Raw genomic sequence first — 25,122 nt, 5'->3', positions numbered from 1 at the left:
CAACTTTCATACAGATCCCATGAAAAATATGGCCTCTAAGAGAGGTCACAAGGTGTTTTCATTATTTGACCTACTGACCTAGTTATTGAAGGCATATGACCCAGTTTCAAATCTGACCTAGATATCATCAAGGTGAACATTCTGACCAATTTTCATAAAGATCCATTCAAAAGTATGGCCTCTAGAGAGGTCACAAGGTTTTTCTATTTTTAGACCTAATGACCTAGTTTTTGACTGCAGCTGACCCAGTTTCGAAACTGACCTAGATATCATCAATATGAACATTCAGACCAACTTTCATACAGATCCCATGAAAAATATGGCCTCTAGAGAGGTCACAAGGTTTTTCTATTATCTGACCTACTGACCTAGTTTTTGATGGCACATGACCCAGTTTCGAAACTGACCTAGATATCATCAAGCTGAACATTCTGACCAATTTTCATGAAGATCTCATGAAAAATATGGCCTCTAGAGAGGTCGCAAGGTTTTTCTACTATTAGACCTACTGACCTAGTATTTAACCACAGTTGACCCAGTTTCGAACTTGGCCTAGATATCATCAAGATGAACATTCAGACCAACCTTCATACAGATCCCATGAAAAATATGGCCTCTAGAGAGGTCACAAGGTTTTTTCTATTATTTGACCTACTGACCTAGTTATTGAGGCACGTGACCCAGTTTCGAACTCGACCTAGATATCATCAAGGTGAACATTCTGACCAATTTTCATGAAGATCCATTCAAAAGTATGACCTCTAGAGAGGTCAAAAGGTTTTTCTATTTTTAAACCTAATGACCTAGTTTTTGACCGCAGCTGACCCAGTTTCGAACTTGACCTAGATATCATCAAGATAAACATTCAGACCAACTTTCATACAGATCCCATGAAAAATATGGCCTCTAGGGAGGTCACAAGGTTTTTCTATTATTTGACCTACTGACCTAGTTTTTGAAGGCACGTGACCCAGTTTTGAACTTGACCTAGATATCGTCAAGGTAAACATTCTGACCAATTTTCATGAAGATCTTGTGAAAAATATGGCCTCTAGAGAGGTCACAAGGTTTTTCTATTTTTAGACCTACTGACCTAGTTTTTGACCGCATGTGACCCAGTTTTGAACTTGGCCTAAATATCTTCAAGATGAACACTCTGACCAACTTTCATAAAGATCCCATGAAAAATGTGACCTCTAGAGAGGTCACAAGCAAAAGTTTATGCACGCACGCACGGACTGACGGACGGACGGACGACGGACGCTGCACGATCACAAAAGCTCACACTGTCACTTTGTGACATGTGAGCTAAAAATCAGCAGACTGACACTGCAAAGAGACATTTCTACTCATCTATTTCCATTTTCAAGAATAAAAATGATATAGATCTCTCTTTTCTGACCTAAATTTAATTGCGATCAATGTTTAATGCCGAGCATTTTATCAATTTTATTCAATGTGGAAAGGCACTAATACAATATTCTTTTCATCATATGTTAGCTTCTTCTGCTGAAACATCAAACTGTCTTCTTTCATTACCTTTTATAGACCAAGACCATTCCACCAATGTTTCCTGTACTTAAAAGATGTCAACATCAAAGCTTAATAACACTAATGTAATCCCTAAATTAGGCAATGGCTTAATTTCACTCCCACCATGTCAATATGTGATAAAATTAAATATTTGTTGTCTGGACTTCAGTTTCAGTTGTTTGCAACACAGGTATTTACATTATTCTGTCGGTAAGATTGACAAGCCATTTTTACAAGCAAAGCAGACAAAATTACTACACTCTGTTTCATGTACTACGACAGGCAGGAACAACAGTTCTGAGAGTAAATAATATTTTTGCAAATACCTCGAACAGACAAACATTAAAAGTGCCCCCCCCCCCCCTTATATCCACCCCAGCAAATACCCTAAACAAGTGACCGAGTACTGCAGTGGCAATATAGAAGTCCCCTACAGGTGGAAAACTTAGTTAGTGTTCGTCCCTTGTGGTAACAGAATTTAAAGGTCAAAAATGCCTCAATGCATTTAGGAGCTTAAAGAAACAAAAATTATTTTACTTCAATTTCAATAGTGACCTTGACCTTAGACCACCAAGCATGGTCATGTATGCGACAAATGGTATGGTCACGAGGAGCATTTCCTTGTAGTGGTAAGAAAATCCTTCAATGCATATAAAAGTTATGGAGTGAATAATCTTAAACAGTGACCTTGACCTTTTACCAACAAGCATAGATCATGTGTTGAAACTAGAGATGCTTTTGAGAAAAGCGCATGTCTCCCACAATTGCCCCTATGAAAAATGTTAGTTTCTCTAGATGTTTTAGACGAGTCGATCCAATTAGATGGTCTGGATGAGTGGATCCAATAAGTAATTCAAGGGCCATAAATCAAAAGTGCCTAGGCAGATTTGGCTAGTTATCGAACTTGGGTAAGGTCTTATGGCCAAACACATTTTGTTCACGTTTGGTGAAGATCGGATGAGAAATGTTCGACTTAGAGAGCGGACAAGAGTAAACAGACGGATTTTTTCGGTAATTCAAGGGCCGTAACTCCAAAATGCCTGGACCGATTTGGCTAGTTATCAACTTGGCCGAGGTCTCATGGTCAAACACATTTTGTTCAAGTTTGGTGAAGATCGAATGAGAAATGTTTGACTAAGAGTGCGGACAAGAGTAAAAAGGCCGATTTTTTGATAATTCAAGGGCCGTAACTCCAAAATGCCTGGACCGATTTGGCTAGTTATCAACTTGGCCGAGGTCTCATGGTCAAACACATTTTGTTCAAGTTTGGTGAAGATCGAATGAGAAATGTTTGACTAAGAGTGCGGACAAGAGTAAAAAGGCCGATTTTTTGATAATTCAAGGGCCGTAACTCCAAAATGCCTGGACCGATTTGGCTAGTTATCGAACTTGGCCGAGGTCTCATGGTCAAACACATTTGGTTCAAGTTTGGTGAAGATCGGATGAGAAATGTTTGACTAAGAGTGCGGACATGAGTAAAATGACCGATTTTTGGTAATTCAAGGGCCATAACTCCAAGACGCCTGGACCGATTTGGCTAGTTATCGAACTTGGCCGAGGTCTTATGGTCAAACACATTTTGTTTAAGTTTGGTGAAAATCGGATGAGAAATGTTTGACTTAGAGTGCGGACAAGCTTTGTGACAGACACACACACACACAGACTGGAGTAAATCAATATGTCTCCCACACCACTGTGTGGTGGGAGACATAATTATCTCATGACATGGAGAATGTCTGTGTTTACCTTCAATAGTTACTTTGACCTTTGACTTACAAGCATGTCATGCACATGCATAATCTACATATTAACGTCTATTCACAATACAAGTTTTATGAACAGGGTTGCCACTTAGTTGAGAAAATGAAATTCCCACTGGCACCAGAGCACCAAACTGTGCTTTAAATTATGCCAAAATAAGTTTTAAACAAAAATAATCCAAAAACAAACTCAAAAACGCAGATTTATTGATATGCCCCATTCATACTTTGTCTATATGTAAATTTATTGATATGCCCCATTCATACTTTGTCTATATGTAAATATAGACAAAGTATGAATGGGGCATATCAATAAATCTGCGTTTTTGAGTTTGTTTTTGGATTATTTTTGTTTAAAACTTATTTTGGCATAATTTAAAGCACAGTTTGGTGCTCTGGTGCCAGTGGAAATTCCATGTCTTTTCACTGACTTTTCCCTGACTAAAACATACTTTTCACTGACCAATACCACCATATTTTTTCTGGCCTCCTCCCCTACAGACATCGAATCCTTCCTTTTATATTTATTCTGTTTCAGATATAACAAACTTTCATTAACAAATGCCAAACATATATGAGTGTAAACATTATACTGATGATATTAGTCAGTGACAATAATTGACTTCACTTGCCATGACTATACACAATTACACCAAAATGTGTTTGGAAATACTTATAAATACTGCTTGAAGACTGCCATAGCCACTGAATATTTTAAACATCGACCCAGAATTTCATTTTTCCCTGACTTTTCTAAAATTTCATTTTTTACTGACCATTATCAAGATTTTCCTGACAAATTATGACCTTGAAAAAAAAATCATTTCTCCCTGACTTTTCAAGGTAAGTGGCAACCCTGATGAACCTAGCTTTAATACTTTTTGAGTAACTGAAGGATCCAGATTTGCAGATGGACAAACGGATGGACGGAATGCATTCCTATAGTCCCCTCCAGTGTTCCGCCAATTGGGGACTAACAAGAAGGCTATAGTGGCTCATCAGAAATTTAGTACTTGACCTTAAATATACATTTGTATATATATATATTATATTACATGGTAAAAAACTGTGTTTATTCAAAGACATTAAACAGGTGACCCAACTTGAGCAAAATCTGTTAAATATTCATGCTGTGATTCCTGAGGAAAAGTTGTTTGGATTATAAAGTGACTGATGACCAACAACCACAATAGTTCACCATGACCTTTTTCTTCAAGTGAGCTAAAACCAGATCATTCAAAATTCTATTCTATTCCCTTAGGAATACTTTTTTATAAATAAATACATGTCCAACCAACAAAGTTGCATCTTATTATAAATTTATAAGATACAACTTTGTTGCGTTGAGGTGACGATGTATGGCCATTATGTGATGAGAAATACTCCTTTCACAAGAGAGCTGATTAACATTAAAATCACATTACTGACTTTCCTACAAAAAAGATGATTTTCTGATGTCTAGAGAGTGTGTGTTCAGCATAATAATTTTAACTAATTAACAACTTGTTTTGAGGTGACTATTAATTAGATAAAATGACATTTATTTCAGTAGTCTTGGCTTTAAATGCTAATTAATACAGGTAGTTACATGGTTTGTGGTTTCATAAATGTCTACAGTGACAGCTAAAAACAATCTCAGCTAAAAACAATCTGTTTTACGAAGAACTGTATAGTCAAAAGTAGACTTTTGCACATGTATGAAAATGTTCGTGAAAAAAATTAACGAGAGCTATCACACTACAGGTAATTAATACCCCTAGATGCAGCTTTAATACATTAATACAGGATAATCAAACTGTTGTAATTGTGACCTTCGGCCTTCAAGTGTGACCTTGACCTTGACATGCTGACTGCATGCAACTTGTAGCATTTTGACGCAGTGGATTTTTTTACTGTTATTGGAGCAATAGAATTGAAGCTGGTCATTTTTCAAATACATGTAAATGATAACTTCAAACAACAGTAATAAAGAAATCATCCTTCATTTTTTTTAGAGTTGAACGTCACACCGATACAGTTCAGGTCATATGGTGACTTTCCAGCTTTTGATGGTATGGGTAGAATCACCGACCTTCCGCAAGCCAGCTGGATGGTTTCCTCACAAAGAATTCAACGCCCCAAGTGAGGCTCGAACATCGGTGAGGGGCAAGTGATTTGATGCCAAAAACTTTAACCGCTTGGCCACGGAGGACCCTTCATCCTTCAAAAGGTCTAATTTATTTATTTATTTATTTGGGTTTTACGGCGCACCAACACAGTATAGGTTATATGGCGCCAAACAGGACTATAAATTTTGGTTTCACATCTCATTTACATCGAAATAAAAACATGAGGTACCTCCATATCCAATGTGATCTTAGACCAAAGCATTCTCTAGTTATTTGGCAAAAAAGTTCTACTTTTCTGGGTCAAAGTAACCTTGACATTTGACCTACTGACCTCAAAATCAATAGGGGTCATCTGCTGGTCATGATCAACCACCCTATTAAGTCTGCGTGATCCTAGGCCCAAGCGTTCTCAAGTTCTCATCCGGAAACAGATTAACTGTTCTGGGTCACTGTGACCTTGACCACTGACTTCAAAATCAATAATCATCTGCTAGTCATAACAAGTAAATTCGATGAATTGGTATCCCCTGCCGGAAGGGTTTGTGGTGAGGTATGGCAAAACAAGAGCTGTCTCCATAGGATGACACATGCCCCCGATGGCACTTTGAATGAACAGTTATGGCCAATGTTAGAGTTTAGGACCTTTGACCTACGGACCTGGGTCTTGCGCGCGACACGTCGTCTTACTGTGGTACACATTCATGCCGAATAATTTTAAAATCCATGCATGAATGAAAAAGATATGGACCGGACATGCCCATCAATGCACTATCATGAAATATGACCTTTAACGTCTAAGTGTGACCTTGACCTTTGAGCTACAGACCTGGGTCTTTCGCGCGACACGTCGTCTTACTGTGGTACACATTCATGCCAAGTTATTTGAAAATATATATGTATATATTATTTTTTTAGAGGGTGGGGGAGCGGGGAAACGGGAGAGGAAACAAACTTTCACATGTTGATTATAAATATTGATGGAATATTAAGAATGAAAAAAAAAAAAAGGGTAAAGGGTGAAGGTGAGGGGGTGGGGGTTGGGGGCAGAGGATGCATGATCAGTGGTGGGCATGACTGGGTGGAGGAGTGAGGTGAGGGAATGGTACAACTAGCATGTTAATAAATAATCATGGAAGGTTTGAAAACAAGAGGACCATGATGGTCCTGAATCGCTCACCTCTTCCCACATGACTCAGTTTTGAGTATGACGTCGTTTTTTCTATTATTTGACATAGTGACCTAGTTTTTGAGCTCATGTGACCCAGTTTTGAATTTGATCTAAATATTATCAAGATAAAAATTCTGACCAATTTTCAAGAAGATCCATTGAAAAATATGGTCTCTAGAGAGGTCACAAGGTTTTTCTATTTTTACACCTACTGGCCTAGTTTTTGACCGCACGTGACCCAGTTTCGAAACTGACCTAGATATCATCAAGGTGAACATTCAGATCAATTTTCATGAAGATCCATTGAAAAATATGGCCTCTAGAGAGGTCAAAAGATTTTAATAATTTTAGACCTACTGACCTAGTTTTTGACCGCAGTTGACCCAGTTTCAAACTTGAGCTAGATATCATCAAGATGAACATTCAGACCAACTTTCATACAGATCCCATGAAAAGTATGGCCTCTAGAGAGGTCACAAGGTTTTTTTATTATTTGACCTACTGACCTAGTTTTTTAAGGCACGTGACCCAGTTTCGAAACTGTCCTAGATATCATCAAGGTGAACATTCTGACCAATTTTTATGGAGATCCATTCACAAGTATGGCCTCTAGAAAGGTCACAAGGTTTTTCTATTATTAGACCTACTGACCTAGTTTTTGACCGCACATGACCCTGTTTCAAACTTGACCTAGATATCATACAGATCCCATGAAAAATATTGCCTTTAGAGAGGTCACAAGGTTTTTCTATTATTTGACCTACTGACCTAGTTTTTGAGGGCACGTGACCCACTTTCGAAATTGACCTAGATATCATCAAGATGAACATTCAGACCAACTTTCATACAGATCCCATGAAAAATATGGCCTCTAGAGAGGTCACAAGGTTTTTCTATTATTTGACCTACTGACCTAGTTTTTGATGGAACGTGACTTACTTTCGAACTTGACCTAGATATCATCAAGGTGAACATTCTGACCAATTTTCATGAAGATCTCATGAAATATATGGCCTCTAGAGAGGTCACAAGGTTTTTCTATTTTTAGACCTACTGACCTAGTTGTTGACCGCACATGACCCAGTTTTGAACTTGACCTAGATATCATCAAGATGAACATACTGACCAACTTTCATACAGATCCCATGAAAAATGTGGCCTTTAGAGAGGTCACAAGGTTTTTCTATTATTTGACCTACTGACCTAGTTTTTGATGGCACGTGACCCAGTTTCGAATTTGACCTAGATATCATCAAGATGAACGTTCTGACCAATTTTCATGAAGATCTTGTGACATATATGGCCTCTAGAGAGGTCACAAGGTTTTTCTATTTTTAGACCTACTGACCTAGTTTTTGATCGCACGTGACCCAGTTTCGAACTTGACCAAGATATCATCAAGATGAACATTCTGACCAAATTTCATACAGATCCCATGAAAAATGTGGCCTTTAGAGAGGTCACAAGGTTTTTCTATTATTTGACCTACTGACCTAGTTTTTGACGGCACGTGACCCAGTTTCTAACTTGACCTAGATATCATCAAGATGAACGTTCTGACCAATTTTCATGAAGATCTTTGAAATTTATGGCCTCTAGAGAGGTCACAAGGTTTTTCTATTTTTAGACCTACTGACCTAGTTTTTGATATCACGTGACCCAGTTTTGAACTTGACCTAGATATCATCAAGGTGAACATTCTGACCAATTTTCATGAAGATCTTGTGAAATATATGGCCTCTAGAGAGGTCACAAGGTTTTTCTATTTTTAGACCTACTGACCTAGTTTTTGAAGGCACGTGACCCAGTTTCGAACTTGACCTAGATATCATCAAGATGAACATTCTGACCAATTTTCATAAAGATCCCATGAAAAATGTGACCTCTGGAGTGGTCACAAGCAAAAGTTTACGGACGCACGCACGGACGGACGACGGACACCGCATGATCACAAAAGCTCACCTTGTCACTTTGTGACAGGTGAGCTAAAAATCTAAAATAAGTAATGAAAAAAAAAAAAAATTTGTTTGGTGGGGGGAGCGGGAGGGTGCGTGACCAAGGCAAGTGGGTGACCAGGTGTGGGTGCGCAACTTCACATGTTTATAATAATTAAATGTTCACAGAAAAGAATGAAAGAAATTTAATGAAATTCTGCCAAATGGTAAGTTTGTTATGTACAAATATGTGGATTTTTAGACAATTAAAGGGCAATAACTCTGAAGTTACAAAAGAAATCCGTACAAAATTGTGTGCGCACAACCACATTATAGAGCTCTAAATTCTGTTAAAGTTTCATAGTTCAAGGTCAAATATATCAAAAGTTATGATGCAGAAATTGCCATATCTATAGTACCCTATATAGTTAACACTAGAAACTTCTAAGGGCCATAACTCTGGTGTTACTTGGGCAATCTGTCTGAAACTTGATGGGCCCCATAATCTCATAGTGGTGAACATGTATATGAAGTTTGTTTGAAAAAAATCTAAAATAAGGAAGGATTTTTTTTTTTTTTGTGTGTGTGTGTGGGGGGGGGGGGGGGGGGGGGGGGGGGGATAGGGGGGAGATGTGTGATCAAGGTAAGGGGATAACCAGGTGTGGGTACACAACTTCACATGTTTACAATAAATGTTCATGGAAAAGAATGAAAGAAATTTAATGAAATTCTACCAAATGGTAAGTTTGTTATGTACAAATATGTGGATTTTTATACAATTAAAGGGCAGTAACTCTTAATTTACAAATAAATCCGAATGAAATTGTGTGTACACAACCACATTACGGTGGTCTATGCCATCAGCTCTAGTCCTAAGTTTAATACTGCTTGTAAAAGATTACTTAAAGCAAAACAAAAGCTGTAAAGTCACAAAGAAATTGTGCTCCAGGCTTCCAGTCTAAATATTAAAATTATTTGTTTGTCACTTTGTTCTGCCTTTTAAATTTCTTACAAAAATTCCATTTTTCCACCTAAGCTATTCTATTAAGTCAGAAATATGGGAGGTTGTTAATTCTTTCAGAAAGTACAATCAATATTATATAGTTGGGTCTTAAATCACATGACCTTTTGTATGCTTTGACCTTTGACCCTTGATCAAGTTATCACAAACAAGAGAAATCCTCTACTGACTACAGGCAACCATCCTATGGAGATTGTCAGCCAAAGCATTCTTTGATCATTGCAGGGAAACCATTTTCAGTCTCAAGGTCACAGTGACCTTGACCTTTGACTCACCAACTCCCAAAACAATAGGGGTCATCTACTGGCCACAGAAAATGAACTTTTGAAGTTTGATATAACTGTAAGTAAAACTTTTCCTTAATTATTGAGCGTGAACTGTTTTCATCCTTCATGTCACTGTGCCCTTGACCTTAGTGTCACTAGTGGACATAGTTACCAGACATGTTAACATTTTCTTGATACATCTACCTTTTTAAAATTCAACTTCATTTTAAACTTGATGTCTTAAATGTTTAAAGAACAGTATCACTTTTCAACCATCATCAAAGAGACCCAGGACAGCCCTAGACAGCTCACCTGAGTTTCACAGATTGCTAGAACAAGCTTAGCAGTGTGGATAATGCTTGAAAAATATCTTTGAAATAATTATTCTGAAATTGGGCCAGTGTTTTCTAACAAGGAGATTTTTAAAGTTTCCACTATATGCATATAGAAAATACTTTATACATATATGAAAGAGTGACAACCCTCTCTGGTGGCCATGTTTTCGACAAGCTGGAATAATTTGAACAAACTTGGTATAGAGTCACCAAACTTTTTAAGGAACATTTCTATGAAATTATTATTACTAGATTTCATACAGACAAATATTTTGCCCATATTTCATGTAAATCAGTACATCATTAAGTAAGTTTTTCAAGTTTTTGACCAAAAGACAGTGTTTTAGAAGTGACCCAGCTAAAAATTATTTTCTTGATTTCATACAGAAAAACATTCAAACTCTCATGAAGAGCAGTTAGAAAAAGTGCAAACATGGTCTATGATTTGGCCTAGTGACCTAGTTTTTGACCTAGTTAATCCAGTTTCAGACCTGACCTTGTCTTCATAGACAAACATTTATGAAGATAAAAAAGAAAATGTAATCTTCATTGAGTGCTAACAAAACATGTCTGTGACATAGCTTTTGACTTTGAAACTTGACCTTATTTCCATTGAGACAAACATTCTGAAAAAGATTTATGATAAACCAACACAAAAAGTTACTTCTAGAACCTTAGAAAGGTTTTTCTATGATCTGACCATGAAACCTAGTTTTTGACCTCATGTAACAGAGTTTAATCTGACCTAGATTTGATAGAGACAAACATTCTGACAAAGTTTTAAGAAGATCATGCAGAAAATGTGGCTTCTGGTTTGTTAGCAGGGTTTTTCTATAACTTGACCTACTGACCCATTTTTTGACATCAGGTTACCTAAATTTGAACTTGGCTTAGATATAATAATGATAACCATTCGAAGTATTATGAAGAGCAAGCAGGAAATGTTGCCTCTACAGAGTTTAACAAGATTTTAATATTTTTGACCTAGTTTTTTTTATCTCATGTGATCCAGGTTTGAACTTGACACAGATTTTATAGAAACACATTCAAAGATTTATTAAGATCAAATAAAAAATGTTGCCTCTGCCGTGTTTACAAGGTTTTTCGATGAATTGACTTGGTGACCTCAGATTACTCATTTTTAATCTGACCTAGATTTCGTAGACATACCGATCAAGTAGAAGATGAGGCCTATAGAGTTTTAACAAGGTTTTTCTGTGACTGAGTTTTTTGTCCTTTTTTAAACTTAATCTGATTTGATAAAGACCAACATTCTGATAAAGTGTTATGAAGATTATGTAGAACAAGAGCTGTCTCCATAGGATGCCACATGCCCCTGATGGCACTTTGAATGAATAGTTATGGCCGATGTTACAGTTTAGGACCTTTGACCTACGGACCTGGGTCTTGTGCGCAAAATGTCGTCTTACTGTGCCACACATTCATGTGTAGTTATTTTAAAATCCATGCATGAATGACAAAGATATGGACCGGACATGCCCATCATTGCACTATCATGAAATATGACCTTTAACGTCTAAGTGTGACCTTGACTTTTGAGCTACAGACCTGGGTCTTACGCGAGACACGTCGTCTTACTGTGGTACACATTCATGCCCAATAATTTTAAAATCCATGCATGAATGACAAAGATATGGACCGGACACGCCCATCAATGCACTATCATCAAATATGACCTTTAACATCTAAGTGTGACCTTGACCTTTGAGCTACAGACCTGGGTCTTGTGCGCGACACGTCGTCTTACTGTGGTACACATTCATGCCAAGTTATTTGAAAATCCATTCATGGATGACAAAGATATGGACCGGACACGAAAATTGCGGACAGACCAACAGACGGTTCAAAAACTATATGCCTCCCTTAGGGTGCATAAAAATGTGCCCTCTGGCATGTTAACAAGGTTTTCTATGAACTGACCTATGACCTCATTTAAGACCTCAGATGAACCTGATCTAGATTTTATACATGCTAACAAAGTTTTATGATGATAAGTTGGAAAATGTGGCCTCTAGAGAGCCTAAAAGGTTTCCCTACCTATTGACCTAGTTCTTGACTCCAGATGACCCAGTAACAAATTTTTTCAAGACTATACTATAGGTAACATTCCGACCAAGTTTCATTAAGACTGGGTCAAAACTGTCACCCCTAGATTGTTAACAGTCAAACTGTTCAAGACAGATGACAGACAAAGAGGGATCACAGTAGCTCACCTTCAGCACTTCCTGCCCAGGCGGGCTAAAAAACACTCCACCTTTAAAGGTGTTTCCATATCCACTCCAAAAGCCTTACCCAGTATCTAAAGTTTCCTCTTCAACCAAAACACCATCTGTAGACTCATTGACCCGCAGAAAAACATACTTGTCGAGATTTGGTCTTGAGGCTATAAGCAGAAAGACAGGGCATGGAAATAAAGCTGTAAGGCTAGAAATGTCTCCTCTCACATGGGTGCCCCATATTTGTTAAGACTCCATCCAACTTCGCTTCTTCATGTATTAAATCAGCTCTTAAAAGTCTTGAATCAGTTCCATCATACAAGAGGGCCATGAAGGCCCTGTAACGCTCACCTGACCTACTGACCTAAAGATCATCAAGATTAACATTCTGGCCAAGTTTCATTAAGATATGGTCATAAATTTGGCCTCTAAAGTTTTAATTAGCTATTCCTTTGATTTGACCCCTTGACCTAGTTTTTTGACCCGACATGACCCAGATTCGAACTTGACCTAAAGATTATCAAGTTTAACATTCTAAGTTTCATGAAGATACAGTCATAAATGTGGCCTCTATAGTGTTAACAAGCTTTTTCTTTGATATGACATAGTGACCCAGTTTTGACCCCACCTCACCCAGATTCAAACTTGACCTATTGATAATCAAGATTAACATTCTGACCAAGTTTCATTAAGATACGGTCATAAATGTGGCCTCTAAAGTGTTAACAAGCTTTTCCTTTGATTTGACCTGGTGACCTAGTTTTTGACCCGACATGACCCAGATTCAAACTTGACCTAAAGATCATCAAGTTTAACATTCTGACCAAGTTTCATGAAGATACAGTCATAAATGTGGCCTCTAGAGTGTTAACAAGCTTTTCCTTTGATATGACCTAGTGACCTAGTTTTTGACCCACCTGACCCAGATTCAAACTGGAACTTAAGATCATCAAGATCAACATTCTGCCCAAGTTTCATCAAGATACAGTCATAAATGCGGCCTCTACAGTGTTAACAAGCTTTTCCTTTGATTTGACCTGGTGACCTAGTTTTTGACCCCAGATGACCCAATATCGAACTCGTCCAAGACTTTATTGAGGATAACACTCTGACCAAGTTTCATTTAGATTGGGCCAAAAATGTGACCTCTAGAGTGTTAACAAGCTTTTCCTTTTATTTGACTTGGTGACCTAGTTTTTGACCCCAGATGACCTAATATCAAATTCATCCAAGATTTTATTAAGGGTAACATTCTGACCAAGTTTCATTAAGATTGAGCCAAAAATGTGACCTCTAGAGTGTTAACAAGCTTTTCCTTTGATTTGACCTGGTGACCTAGTTTTTGACTCCAGATGACCCGATATCGAACTCGTCCAAGATTTTATTGAGGGTAACATTCTGACCAAGTTTCATTAAGATTGGGCCAAAAATGTAACCTCTAGAGTGTTAACAGTCAAATTGTTGACAACGGACGGACGGACGACGGACACAGGGCATCACTAAAGCTCACCTTTGAGCACTTCGTGCTCAGGTGAGCTAAAAAAAACAAGAAGACCATGATGGTCCTGAATCGCTCACCTGTTCCCACATGACCAAGTTTTGAGTATGACGTCGGTTTTTCTATTATTTGACATAGTGACCTAGTTTTTGAGCTCATGTGACCCAGTTTTAAACTTGACCTAGATATTATCAAAATAAAAATTCTGACCAATTTTCGTGAACATCTATTGAAAAATATGGTCTCTAGAGAGGTCATAAGGTTTTTCTATTATTTGACCTATTGACCTAGTTTTCGAAGGTAAGTGACCCAGTTTTGAACTTTACCTAGATATCATCAAGTTGAACATTCTCACTAATTTTCATGAAGATCTCCTGAAAAATATGACTTCCAGAGAGGTCACAAGGTTTTTCTATTTTTATACCTACTGACCTAGTTTTTGACCTCATGTGACCCAGTTTCAAAAGTGATCTAGGAATCATCAAGGTGAACATTCAGATCAATTTTCATGAAGATCCATTGAAAAATATGGCCACTAGAGAGGTCAAAAGATTTTTCTAATTTCAGACCTACTGACCTAGTTTTTGACCGCACGTGACCCAGTTTCAAACCTCATCTAGATATCATCAAGGTGAACATTCTGACCAATTTTCATGAAGATCCATTCAAGGGTATGGCCTCTAGAGAGGTCACAAGGTTTTTCTGTTTTAAGACCTACTGACCTAGTTTTTGATCGCTGTTGACCCAGTTTCAAACCTGACCTATATATCATCAAGATAAACATTCAGACCAACTTTCATACAGATCCCATGAAAAATATGGCCTCTAGAGAGGACACAACATTTTTTCGTTATTTCACCTACTGACCTATTTTTTGATGGCACGTGACCCACTTTCGAACTTGACCTAGATATCATCAATAGGAACATTCTGACCAATTTTTATGGAGATCCATTCAGAAGTATGGCCTTTAGAGAGGTCACAAGGTTTTTCTATTTTTAGACCTACTAAACTAGTATTTGACCGCACGTGACCCAGTTTCGAACTTGACCTAGATATCATCAAGATGAACATTCAGACCAACTTTCATACAGATCCCATGAAAAATATGGCCTCTAGAGAGGTCACAAGGTTTTTCTATTATTTCACCTACTGACCTAGTTTTTGATGGCATGTTATCCACTTTCGAACTTGACCTAGATATCACCAAAATGAACATTCAGACCAACTTTCATACAGATCCCATGAAAAATATGGCCTGTAGAGAGGTCACAAGGTTTTTCTATTATTTGACCTACTGACCTAGTTTTTGAAGGCACGTGACCCACTTTCGAACCTGACCTAGATATCATCAAGGTGAACATTCTGACCAATTTTCATGAAGATCTTATGAAATATATGGCTTCTAGAGAGGTCACAAGGTTTTTCTATTTTTAGACCTACTGATTTAGTTTTTGACCGCACGTGACCCAGTTTCGAACTTGATCTAGATATCATCAAAGTGAACATTCTGACCATTATTTATGAAGATCCATTCACAAGTATGGCCTCTAGAGAGGTCTCAATGTTTTTCTATTTTTAGACCTACTGACCTAGTTTTTGACCGCATGTGACCCAGTTTCGAACTTGACCTAGATATCATCAAGATGAACATTCCAACCAATTTTCATACAGATCCCATGAAAAATATGGCCTTTAGAGAGGTCACAAGGTTTTTCTATTATTTGACCTACTGACCTAGTTTTTGAGGCCACGTGACCCAGTTGCGAACTTGACCTAGATATCATCAAGTTGAACATTCTGACCAATTTTCATGAAGATCTCATAAAATATAGCGCCTCTAGAGAGGTCACAAGGTTTTTCTATTTTTAGACCTACTGACCTAGTTTTTGACCGCACGTGACCCAGTTTCGAACTTGACCTAGATATCATCAAGGGGAACATTCTGACCATATTTCATAAAGATCCCATGAAAAATATGACCTCTAGAGTGGTCAAAAGCAAAAGTTTACGCACGCACGCATGGACGACGGACGCTGCGCGATCACAAAAGCTCACCTTGTCACTTTGTGACAGGTGATCTAAAAACTAGAGCTGTCACAGGAGTGACAAATTATACTCCCACAATACAGATCTTGACCTACTGACCTCAAAATCTATAGGGGTCATCTGCTGGTCATGACTAACCTTCCCATCAAATTTCATGATCTTACGCTCAAGCGTTCTCAAAGTTATAGTCTGGCAATGGTTTAATTGTTCTGCATCACTGTGACCTTGAGCTTTGACCTACTCACCTAAAAATCAATAGGGATCATCTGCCGGTCATGAGTAACCTCCTATCAATGTTCATGATCCACAGCCAAAGCATTCTCAAGTTCCCATCTGGAAACTTTAACTCTTCCAGGTCACTGTGACCTTGACCTTTGACCTACCGACCTCAAAGTGAACTTGACCTGTATTTTATGATGTTACACCTGTGTACCAAAATTTATAATCCTAGACCCAAGCATTCTCAAGCTATCATCTGGAAACTGTTTAACTGTTCCAGGTCACTGTGACCTTGACCTACTGACCTCAAAGTCGAACTTGACCTGTATTTTATGATGTTACACCTGTGTACCAAAAATTATTTAAATCTGTCAAGTTGATCCAGTAATCCCCTCCCCCTCCACCCCTCTCAAAAAAGGAATATTGGTCATCTACTGACTGCAGGCATCATTTCATTTTTGGGGGTTTAACATCACAGCTACACAACTATATGTCATAATGGTGACTTTCCAGCTTTTGATATTATTATATTATAATGGTTGAGTACCTATGTAGAAAAAACGACCAACAGACAGGATGTGACAAAGTGAATCCTATATATCTCCCCCGACCCAGACAACCGCAAACATAGTTTGGGGTATAAGCCTTGGCTGAGAATCAAACCTCACAGATTTCATTAACGTGTGGAGATTTTCTCCTCCCTACAGTGGTATGAAACACAGGCTACTTTTCCTGTAGTAAATAAAGGTCTAAATGGGAGGACCCCCCAAGACATTCCCCACTCTCCCCAACCACCTAACTTTTATTCAAATAATTTCACCTTTTACTCCAATATTTAATGAAAGCCTAAGCTCCTGACATTAAATCTTGTGCTCCATTGTGCAAACTGGCCAAGCTAATACCTATTGTGACTCCAAGCACATTGTTGTTTGTGAGCACGATCATCAAAACTGACCAACAATCTAGTTACATGCTATAATTTGTCCATTTGCAATCTCAGAACTACACATTTTCTTATATGTCTTCAAATGTGTGAACAAGAATTTTTTTATTTTTCGTTTTATGGGAGCACCTAACCTAATTTCCCAGAAACTGGAATAAAAATAAAAGAGAAACTCCTAAATTTTATTCTTTTTTCTCTGCTGATTCATCTGGTTCTGTTCAAAACGAAATAAAATAGGCCGCAAATGCAATCGCCAAGCACACAGAATAATATTTCATGCAAGTAACTATATCATGTATCACTGTTTCATCTGAGAGATTACCCAAGGATGGTTCCCGATTCCTCCAATAATTTAAATGCTCCGTTGGATAATTGCATGGAATCCATCTGGAAAAAAAGTCATCGTTCGTTCTTTTGAGGAAAACAGGAGTGCCAGACTGTCACAAAATACGCCCGTTATTGAACTTGGCCCAATTCAAGGGTTATAATCCAAGAGTGCCTTGGGTGATTTGGGTGGTTATCAAACTTGGCCAAAATACTATGCCCACAAACATTATCAGCAAATTTGGTGAAGATCGAATGAAAACTGTTAGACTTAGAAAGCGGACATGCTTTGGACGCCGGCCAAAATATTGGAAAAAGTCCAAGGCTATCAAAGAGCCATGTTATGTGTCTTACAAATAAGGTATTCTCTTGCATGAATCATTGAAACTGTGGTGATAACTAGAAGATGCTTTTGTAGAAAAGCGCATGTCTCCCCCAATGCATAGTCGTATAAGCAAGAAGTCAACAGGGGACATGAGCGGAAGTCAAAGAGACACTGATGTTGGCTACAATAGGGATCATCTACTTGGCATGTCCAATCATCCCACTAAGTTTCAACATTCTGGACCTAGTGAACCTCAAGTTATGAATTGGAAACCGTTTTCTATGTTCAGCCCCTGTAACCTTGATCTTTGATTGAGTGACCCCAAAATCAGTAGGTCATCTACTCTGCATGACCAATCATCATAATATAAAGTTTCAACATTCTGGGTCAAGTGGTTCTCAAGTTACTGATTGGAAAGTGTTTTCAATGTTTAGCCCCCTGTGACCATGACCTTTCATGGAGTGACCCTAAAAATATTAAGGGTCATCTACTCTGTAAGTCCTACCACCCTATGAAGTTTGAAGGTTCTAGGTCAAATGGTTCTCAAGTTGACCGGAAATGGATTTCCATGTTCTGTCCGCTGCGACCTTGACCTTTAATAGAGTGATCCCAAAATCAATAGGGGTCATTTACTCTGCATATCAAATCATACTATGAAGTTTCAACATCCTGGGTCAGGTGGTTCTCAAGTTACTGACCAGAAGTGGTTTTCCATGTTCGTGCCTCTGTGACCTTCACCTTTAATAGAGTGACCCCCCACATGTCAAATCATCCTATAAAGTTTCAACATCCTGGGTCAAGTGATTCTCAAGTTATTGATCGGAAATGGTTTTCCATGTTCAGGCCCCTGTGACCTTGACCTGTGACAGAGTGACCCCAAAATCAATAGGGGTCAACTACTCTGCATGACCAATCATCCTATGAAGTTTCAATATTCTGAGTGAAGTGGTTCTGGAGTTATTGATCGGAAATGGTTTTCCAAGTTCAGGACCCTGTGACCTTGACCTTTGATGGAGTAGCCCAAAAAACAATAGGGGGCGTCTACTCCATAAGCCCTGCCATCCTATGAAGTTTGAAGGTTCTAGGTCAAATGGTTCTCTAGTTATTGATTGGAAATAAAGTGTGACGTACGGATGGACGGACAGGGCAAAAACAAACGGGAGAACATAAATAAGAAGACTGAGAAGAAATGTTTGTAAAATGCCTCTGTAGCTCTTTATAGTGTCAATTTGATGATGTGACATGATTTGCTGTACTGTATTACACTTATGATGATGTGGCCACGGCTCTTTCATCAAGTATAGGTGATATCCAAGATCAAGTAATAAACAGGATGTAAGCCCTAGAAAGAATGGACACATTTCTGTTCTTGTGCCGGCTTGACATGCCGGTACGAGCAGTTCAGGAACTTGGGTTTGTTATTTTTTGTTTATTTTAGCAATTTGAACTTCCTGAGGCATCTCTTGAATGCAGGTGCTGGTGTCGTAAAATAAGGTATGTTGCCTTGGACAGTTTTTTCACATCTAATTGTAAAGACTTCAGTGATTTCTTTTGCCCCTAGTTGTTTTGTCCGCAAGTGAGCAACAAAAAATTCTTCTTCTTAAGTCTTTTGATGAGGCCCCCAAAATGAATTCTGCCCCTCATTTTTTACCATTATAAACAAACTACACACATATGACAAGCCCAAAACTGTTTGCAAGAAGTGGTATCAATACAAGCTTTCTACAATGAATATTTTGTTCAGGTATGTGTTGTTTCTTTTCTGCAAAAAATTCTTTGAGTACTCCAGGTAAAATTTGTATAAAATGCAAACTTCTTTATTCAAAACATCCTTTCTCAAAAACTCCTCATTTTCATGTGTGCAATATGCTTATCTAAGTAGTCTGAGTGTTGAAAATGAAAATTTCATCAGATGTTTGAAAATATGGTGAAAAAATCCAAAATGAAAGTGTCAAAAACAAAAGAAACTAGAGCTGCTTTTGAGAAAAGCGCATGTCTCCCACAACTGCCTAATCATCTAAATTGTAAGTCAGTCTTTACATACTGTTTACTCACTACAAATATACCTTTGAAGAGTAAAAAAGTTGATTTTGCGTAATTCAAGGGTCATAATTCTGAAGTGCCTTGGGCGATTTGGCTAGTTAATAAACTTTGTTGAGGAGTTATTGTCAAAAACATTTGGTTCAAGTCTGGTGAAGATTGGATGAGAACTGTTTGACTTAGAGCATGGACAAGAGTTATAGAGGCTGATTTTCAGTAATTCAAGGGCCATAATTCCATAGTGCCAAGGCTGATTTGGCTAGTTATCAAACTTGGTCGAGGAGCTATGGTCAAACACATTTTGTTCAAGTTTGGTGGAGTTCAAACGAGAAATGTTTGGCTCAGAGCTCGGACAAGAGTAAAAACTCTGTTTTTCGGTAATTCAAGGGCCATAATTCCGAAAAACCTAGGCCGATTTGGCTAGTTAACTAACTAAGCCAAACACTTTTTGTTCAAGTTTGGTGAAGATAGCACTTAGAGCGCACATAAAGGGCACTAAAAGGACACATGTCCTTAGTAGTATATGGGTCTTTTTAGGTCCCTAGACCCGAGCATTTTTCGGTTATTCAAGGGCCATAATTCTGAATTGCCTGGGCCAATTTGGCTAGTTATCGAACTTGGCCGAGCACTTAATGGCAAACACATTTTGTTCAAGTTTGGTGAAGATCAGATGAGAAATGTTTGACTTAAAGAGTGCGGACAAGCTTTGTGACAGACACACAGACTGGAGTAAATCAATATGTCTCCCACACTACTGTGTGGTGGGAGACATAACTACTGGCATTTTGCATTTGGCTATTATCTTATCTATCTATTTTCCAATTATGTCAAACCCCTCATGGGGACGTAGACATAAAGGCTTTACTTTCAAAACAAAACTTAAGTTGTGAGGAGGGGCTTGTCTTTTAAATGAATACTAAAGTTTTAAGCTGTGTTTAAATACTTGAATAAATTGATGGTTGAAATGATGGGCATTTTTGTTTTCATTTTTAATAGCAGAGACCCCTCACACTTTACACAAGTTTGGGACTGTCTAGTAAGAGACTGTTAGCATGATTGGCAATGCCTCACTGGCACTCTCAACTTTGTAATTAATAAAACAATATACAGTAAGAATGCCAACAGTGTATTTTATGCAAGCATTTGCAATAATGTAGTGTGCAAATTCCCCGAATACTAAGTCTTGGATTCGAAGTTTAAACCTACATGTGACACATTGCCATATTAAGCACACCAAACCACTGGCACCAAATCAAAAAGAAAATGCCTCTGTACATGTTATACCCTACCCCTAGGTATTCTTTAAGAACAATGGTCATGAACGGGAAAATATACTAACCCATTTCAATCGTAAATTTCTCATCTTAAATGCGCAGTTCGGTTAATGGGTACCTAGTATATTGAACAAGCGATAATTTATCTTCCATCGTGCACCAGTCACCTTGTCTCAATATTCCATATTGCTGAGATTACCAACATATTTTATGCTTTCGTCAACGTTACAGAAAAAACTTGCTTGACCTTCCCTAACCAACATCCAGTCTAGAGGTCACGGCAGTGTGCACATGTTTGGCGAAATGTAAACAAACAAAAACAGAATTAAACAAGAGGACCATGATGGTCCTGAATCGCTCACCTCTTCCCACATGACCCAGTTTTGAGGTATGACGTCGTTTTTTCTATTATTTGACATAGTGACCTAGTTTTTGAGCTCATGTGACCCAGTTTTGAACCTAACCTAGATATTATCAAGATAAAAATTCTGACCAATTTTCATGAAGATCCATTGAAAAATATGGTCTCTAGAGAGGTCACAAGGTTTGTCTATTATTTGACCTATTGACCTAGTTTTCAAAGGTACATGACCCTGTTTTGAACTTTACCTAGATATCATCAAGGTGAACATTCTCACTAATTTTCATGAAGATCTTATGAAAAATATGGCCTCTAGAGAGGTCACAAGGTTTTTCTATTTTTATACCTACTGGCCTAGTTTTTGACCGCACATGACCCAGTTTCAAAACTGACCTAGATATCATCAAGATGAACATTCAGATCAAGTTTCATCAAGATCCATTGAAAAATATGGCCTCTAGAGAGGTCAAAAGATAATCATTTTAGACCTACTGACCTAGTTTTTGACCGCAGTTGACCCAGTTTCAAACTTGAACTAGATATCATCAAGATGAACATTCAGACCAACTTACATACAGATCACATGAAAAGTATGGCCTCCAGAGAGGTCACAAGGTTTTTTTATTATTTGACCTACTGACCTGTTTTTTATGGCACGTGACCCAGTTTCAAACTTGACCCAGATATCATCAAGGTGAATATTCTGACCAATTTTTATGGAGATCCATTCACAAGTATGGCCTCTAGAGAGGTCACAAGGTTTTTCTATTTTTAGACCTACTGACCTAGTTTTTGATCAGACATGACCCTGTTTCGAACTTGACCTAAATATCATCAAGATGAACATTCAGACCAATTTTCATACAGATCCAATGAAAAATATGGCCTTTAGAGAGGTCACAAAGTTTTTCTATTATTTGACCTACTGACCTAGTTTTTGACGGCACATGACCCACTTTTGAACTTGATCTAGATATCATCAAGATGAACATTCAGACCAACTTTCATATAGATCCCATGAAAAATATGGCCTCTAGAGAGGTCACAAGGTTTTTCTATTATTTGACCTACTGACCTAGTTTTTGAAGGCACGTGACCCACTTTCAAAATTGAACTAGATATCATCAAGGTGAACATTCTGACCAATTTTCATGAAGATCTCATGAAATATATGGCCTCTAGAGAGGTCACAAGGTTTTTCTATTTTTAGACCTACTGACCTAGTTTTTCACCGCACGTGACCCAGTTTCGAACTTGGCCTAGATATCATCAAGATGAACATTCAGACCAACTTTCATACAGATCCCATGAAAAATATGGCCTTTAGAGAGGTCACAAGGTTTTTCTATTATTTGACCTACTGACCTAGTTTTTGATTGCATGTGACCCAGTTTCGAACTTGACCTAGATATCATCAAGATGAACGTTCTAACCTATTTTCATGAAGATCTTATGAAATATACGGCCTCTAGAGAGGTCACAAGGTTTTTCTGTTTTTAGACGTACTGAACTAGTTTTTGACGGCACGTAACCCAGTTTCGAACTTGACCTAGATATCATCAAGGTGAACATTCTGACCAATTTTCATGAAGATCTCATGAAATATATGGCCTCTACAGAGGTCACAAGGTTTTTCTATTTTTAGACCTACTGACCTAGTTTTTGATGGCATGTGACCCAGTTTCGAACTTCACCTAGATATCATCAAGATGAACATTCTGACCAATTTTCATCAAGATCCCATGAAAACTGTGACCTCTAGAGTGGTTACAAGCAAAAGCTTACGGACGGATGGACGCACACACTGACGACGGACACCACGCGATCACAAAAGCTCACCTTGTCACTTTGTGACAGGTGAGCTAAAAAAAAATACAATTTTACACTAAAACTAGAAATGATGAATGAAATTCATCTTGTATATGATCTTTAATTTGAAATCGTACATTGGTCTGCATCTGTTCTGTTTATTTTATTCATTTTGCACATTTATGCTGCATTTTCACATTTTAGCGAACACGTGTAGTAAAATGACGATTGACATACATTTTCACAACAGCCAATCAGAATGGTTCTGTAATCTAGAAAGGAACTTCACCAGGGAAGGTCAAGCAAGTTTTTTGTGTAACGTTGAAATAACTATAAACTATGCGTTGTTTTTCTAATATATGATGTATTGAAGAAATGAGACCAGGACACAGTGGAAGATAGATCACCACATGTTTGATATCCATAGTACACACTTACCGAACTGCATGTTTTAAGTATGAAATGGGTGACTGAAACGGGTTAGTAAATTCTCCCCTTCATGACCATGGTTCTTACAGAATACCTAGGGGTAAGGTATAACATGTACATAGGCATTTTCTTTCTGTTCTGGTGCCAGTGCACCAAAACACCAGAAATAGAACTCTACTACTTACCAGGTGTTTAGTCTGTTATAAATGGACATTGAAATTCCCTTTGCAGGTAACCACCCTGATTTCTGATTTAAAAGTGGTATTTTTTCTTGCAAAAACAGATTGGTTGACCAGTGTGAATTTCAGTGACCAAGACCAGAAAAGAAGGTTTCTCACAAGGAACCATTAAAATAGTGTTACTCGTACTGTCAAACTATTAAAGTAGTAATATTTATCTTGTGAAAAAAAACCCTGCTTTTCTGGCCTTTAGTACGTATAACTACATTATAACATGCAATATACAAACCACTTTTAAAAATTCTCCATTTTATTTTTATTTTTTTTATCGACTCCTCACTTTTTCTACTTTTATTTTTATTTCCTCCTTATGCTCATTTTTTTAAAAATTCCCGTAAAACTTAAAACAAGAGGGCCATGATGGCCCTATATCGCTCACCTGTTATCATTGCACTTGAGGACAAGAAGGTCCTCAGAAAAAATATCTAAATCCAAAGGACAGGAACAACTAAGAGAAGAAATTTATTCAAAAAGAAAAAACAATTCTTACAAGGTATAGATATGTCAAAATACACCTAAAAATTGGAGGTACCATCCATGTTGTACCACAGAAAAGTGGTCTCGGTTTTTCCCTATGGCCAATAATAAAAAAGTTACTAAAATAAGCTACTTATAGTAACGTAAAAGGGAAGTAATTAAAACAAGAGGACCATGATGGTCCTGAATCGCTCACCTCTTCCCACATGACCCAGTTTTGAGTACGACGTCGTTTTTTCTATTATTTGACATAGTGACCTAGTTTTTGAGCCCATGTGACCCAGTTTTGAACTTGACCAAGATATTATCAAGATAAAAATTCTGAACAATTTTCATGACGTTCCATTGAAAAATATGGTCTCTAGAGAGGTCACAAGGTTTTTCTATTATTTGACCTATTGACCTAGTTTTCGAAGGTACGTGACCCTGTTTTGAACTTTACCTAGATATCATCAAGGTGAACATTCTCACTAATTTTCATGAAGATCTCATGAAAAATATGGCCTCTAGAGAGGTCACAAGGTTTCTCTATTTTTATACCTACTGGCCTTATTTTTGAGCTCATGTGACCCAGTTTCGAAATTGACCTAGATATCATCAAGGATAACATTCAGATCAATTTTCATGAAGATCCATTGAAAAATATGGCCTCTAGAGAAGTCAAAAGATTTTAATAATTTTACACCTACTGACCTAGTTTTTGACCGCAGTTGACCCAGTTTCAAACTTGACCTAGATATCATCAAGATGAACATTCAGACCAACTTTCACAC

At 37.8% G+C, this 25,122-nt stretch overlaps 1 protein-coding gene across 1 annotated transcript in view; it reads right to left on the bottom strand.

Moving 5' to 3' along the window:
* LOC123547592 (DNA replication complex GINS protein SLD5-like) overlaps positions 1-25,122 on the bottom strand; it is a 141,571-nt gene that overhangs the window by 53,205 nt on the left and 63,244 nt on the right. The window contains exon 6 of the mRNA XM_045334819.2: positions 12,439-12,529. Coding sequence (XP_045190754.2) covers positions 12,439-12,529 — 91 coding nt within the window. The remainder of the gene's footprint in view (positions 1-12,438; positions 12,530-25,122) is intronic.

Source organism: Mercenaria mercenaria, chromosome 9 (genome assembly GCF_021730395.1).
Source record: "Mercenaria mercenaria strain notata chromosome 9, MADL_Memer_1, whole genome shotgun sequence".
Lineage (NCBI taxonomy): Eukaryota > Metazoa > Mollusca > Bivalvia > Venerida > Veneridae > Mercenaria > Mercenaria mercenaria.
Note: the sequence above shows the minus strand (reverse complement) of the source record. Positions and strands in the feature narration are given on the sequence as shown.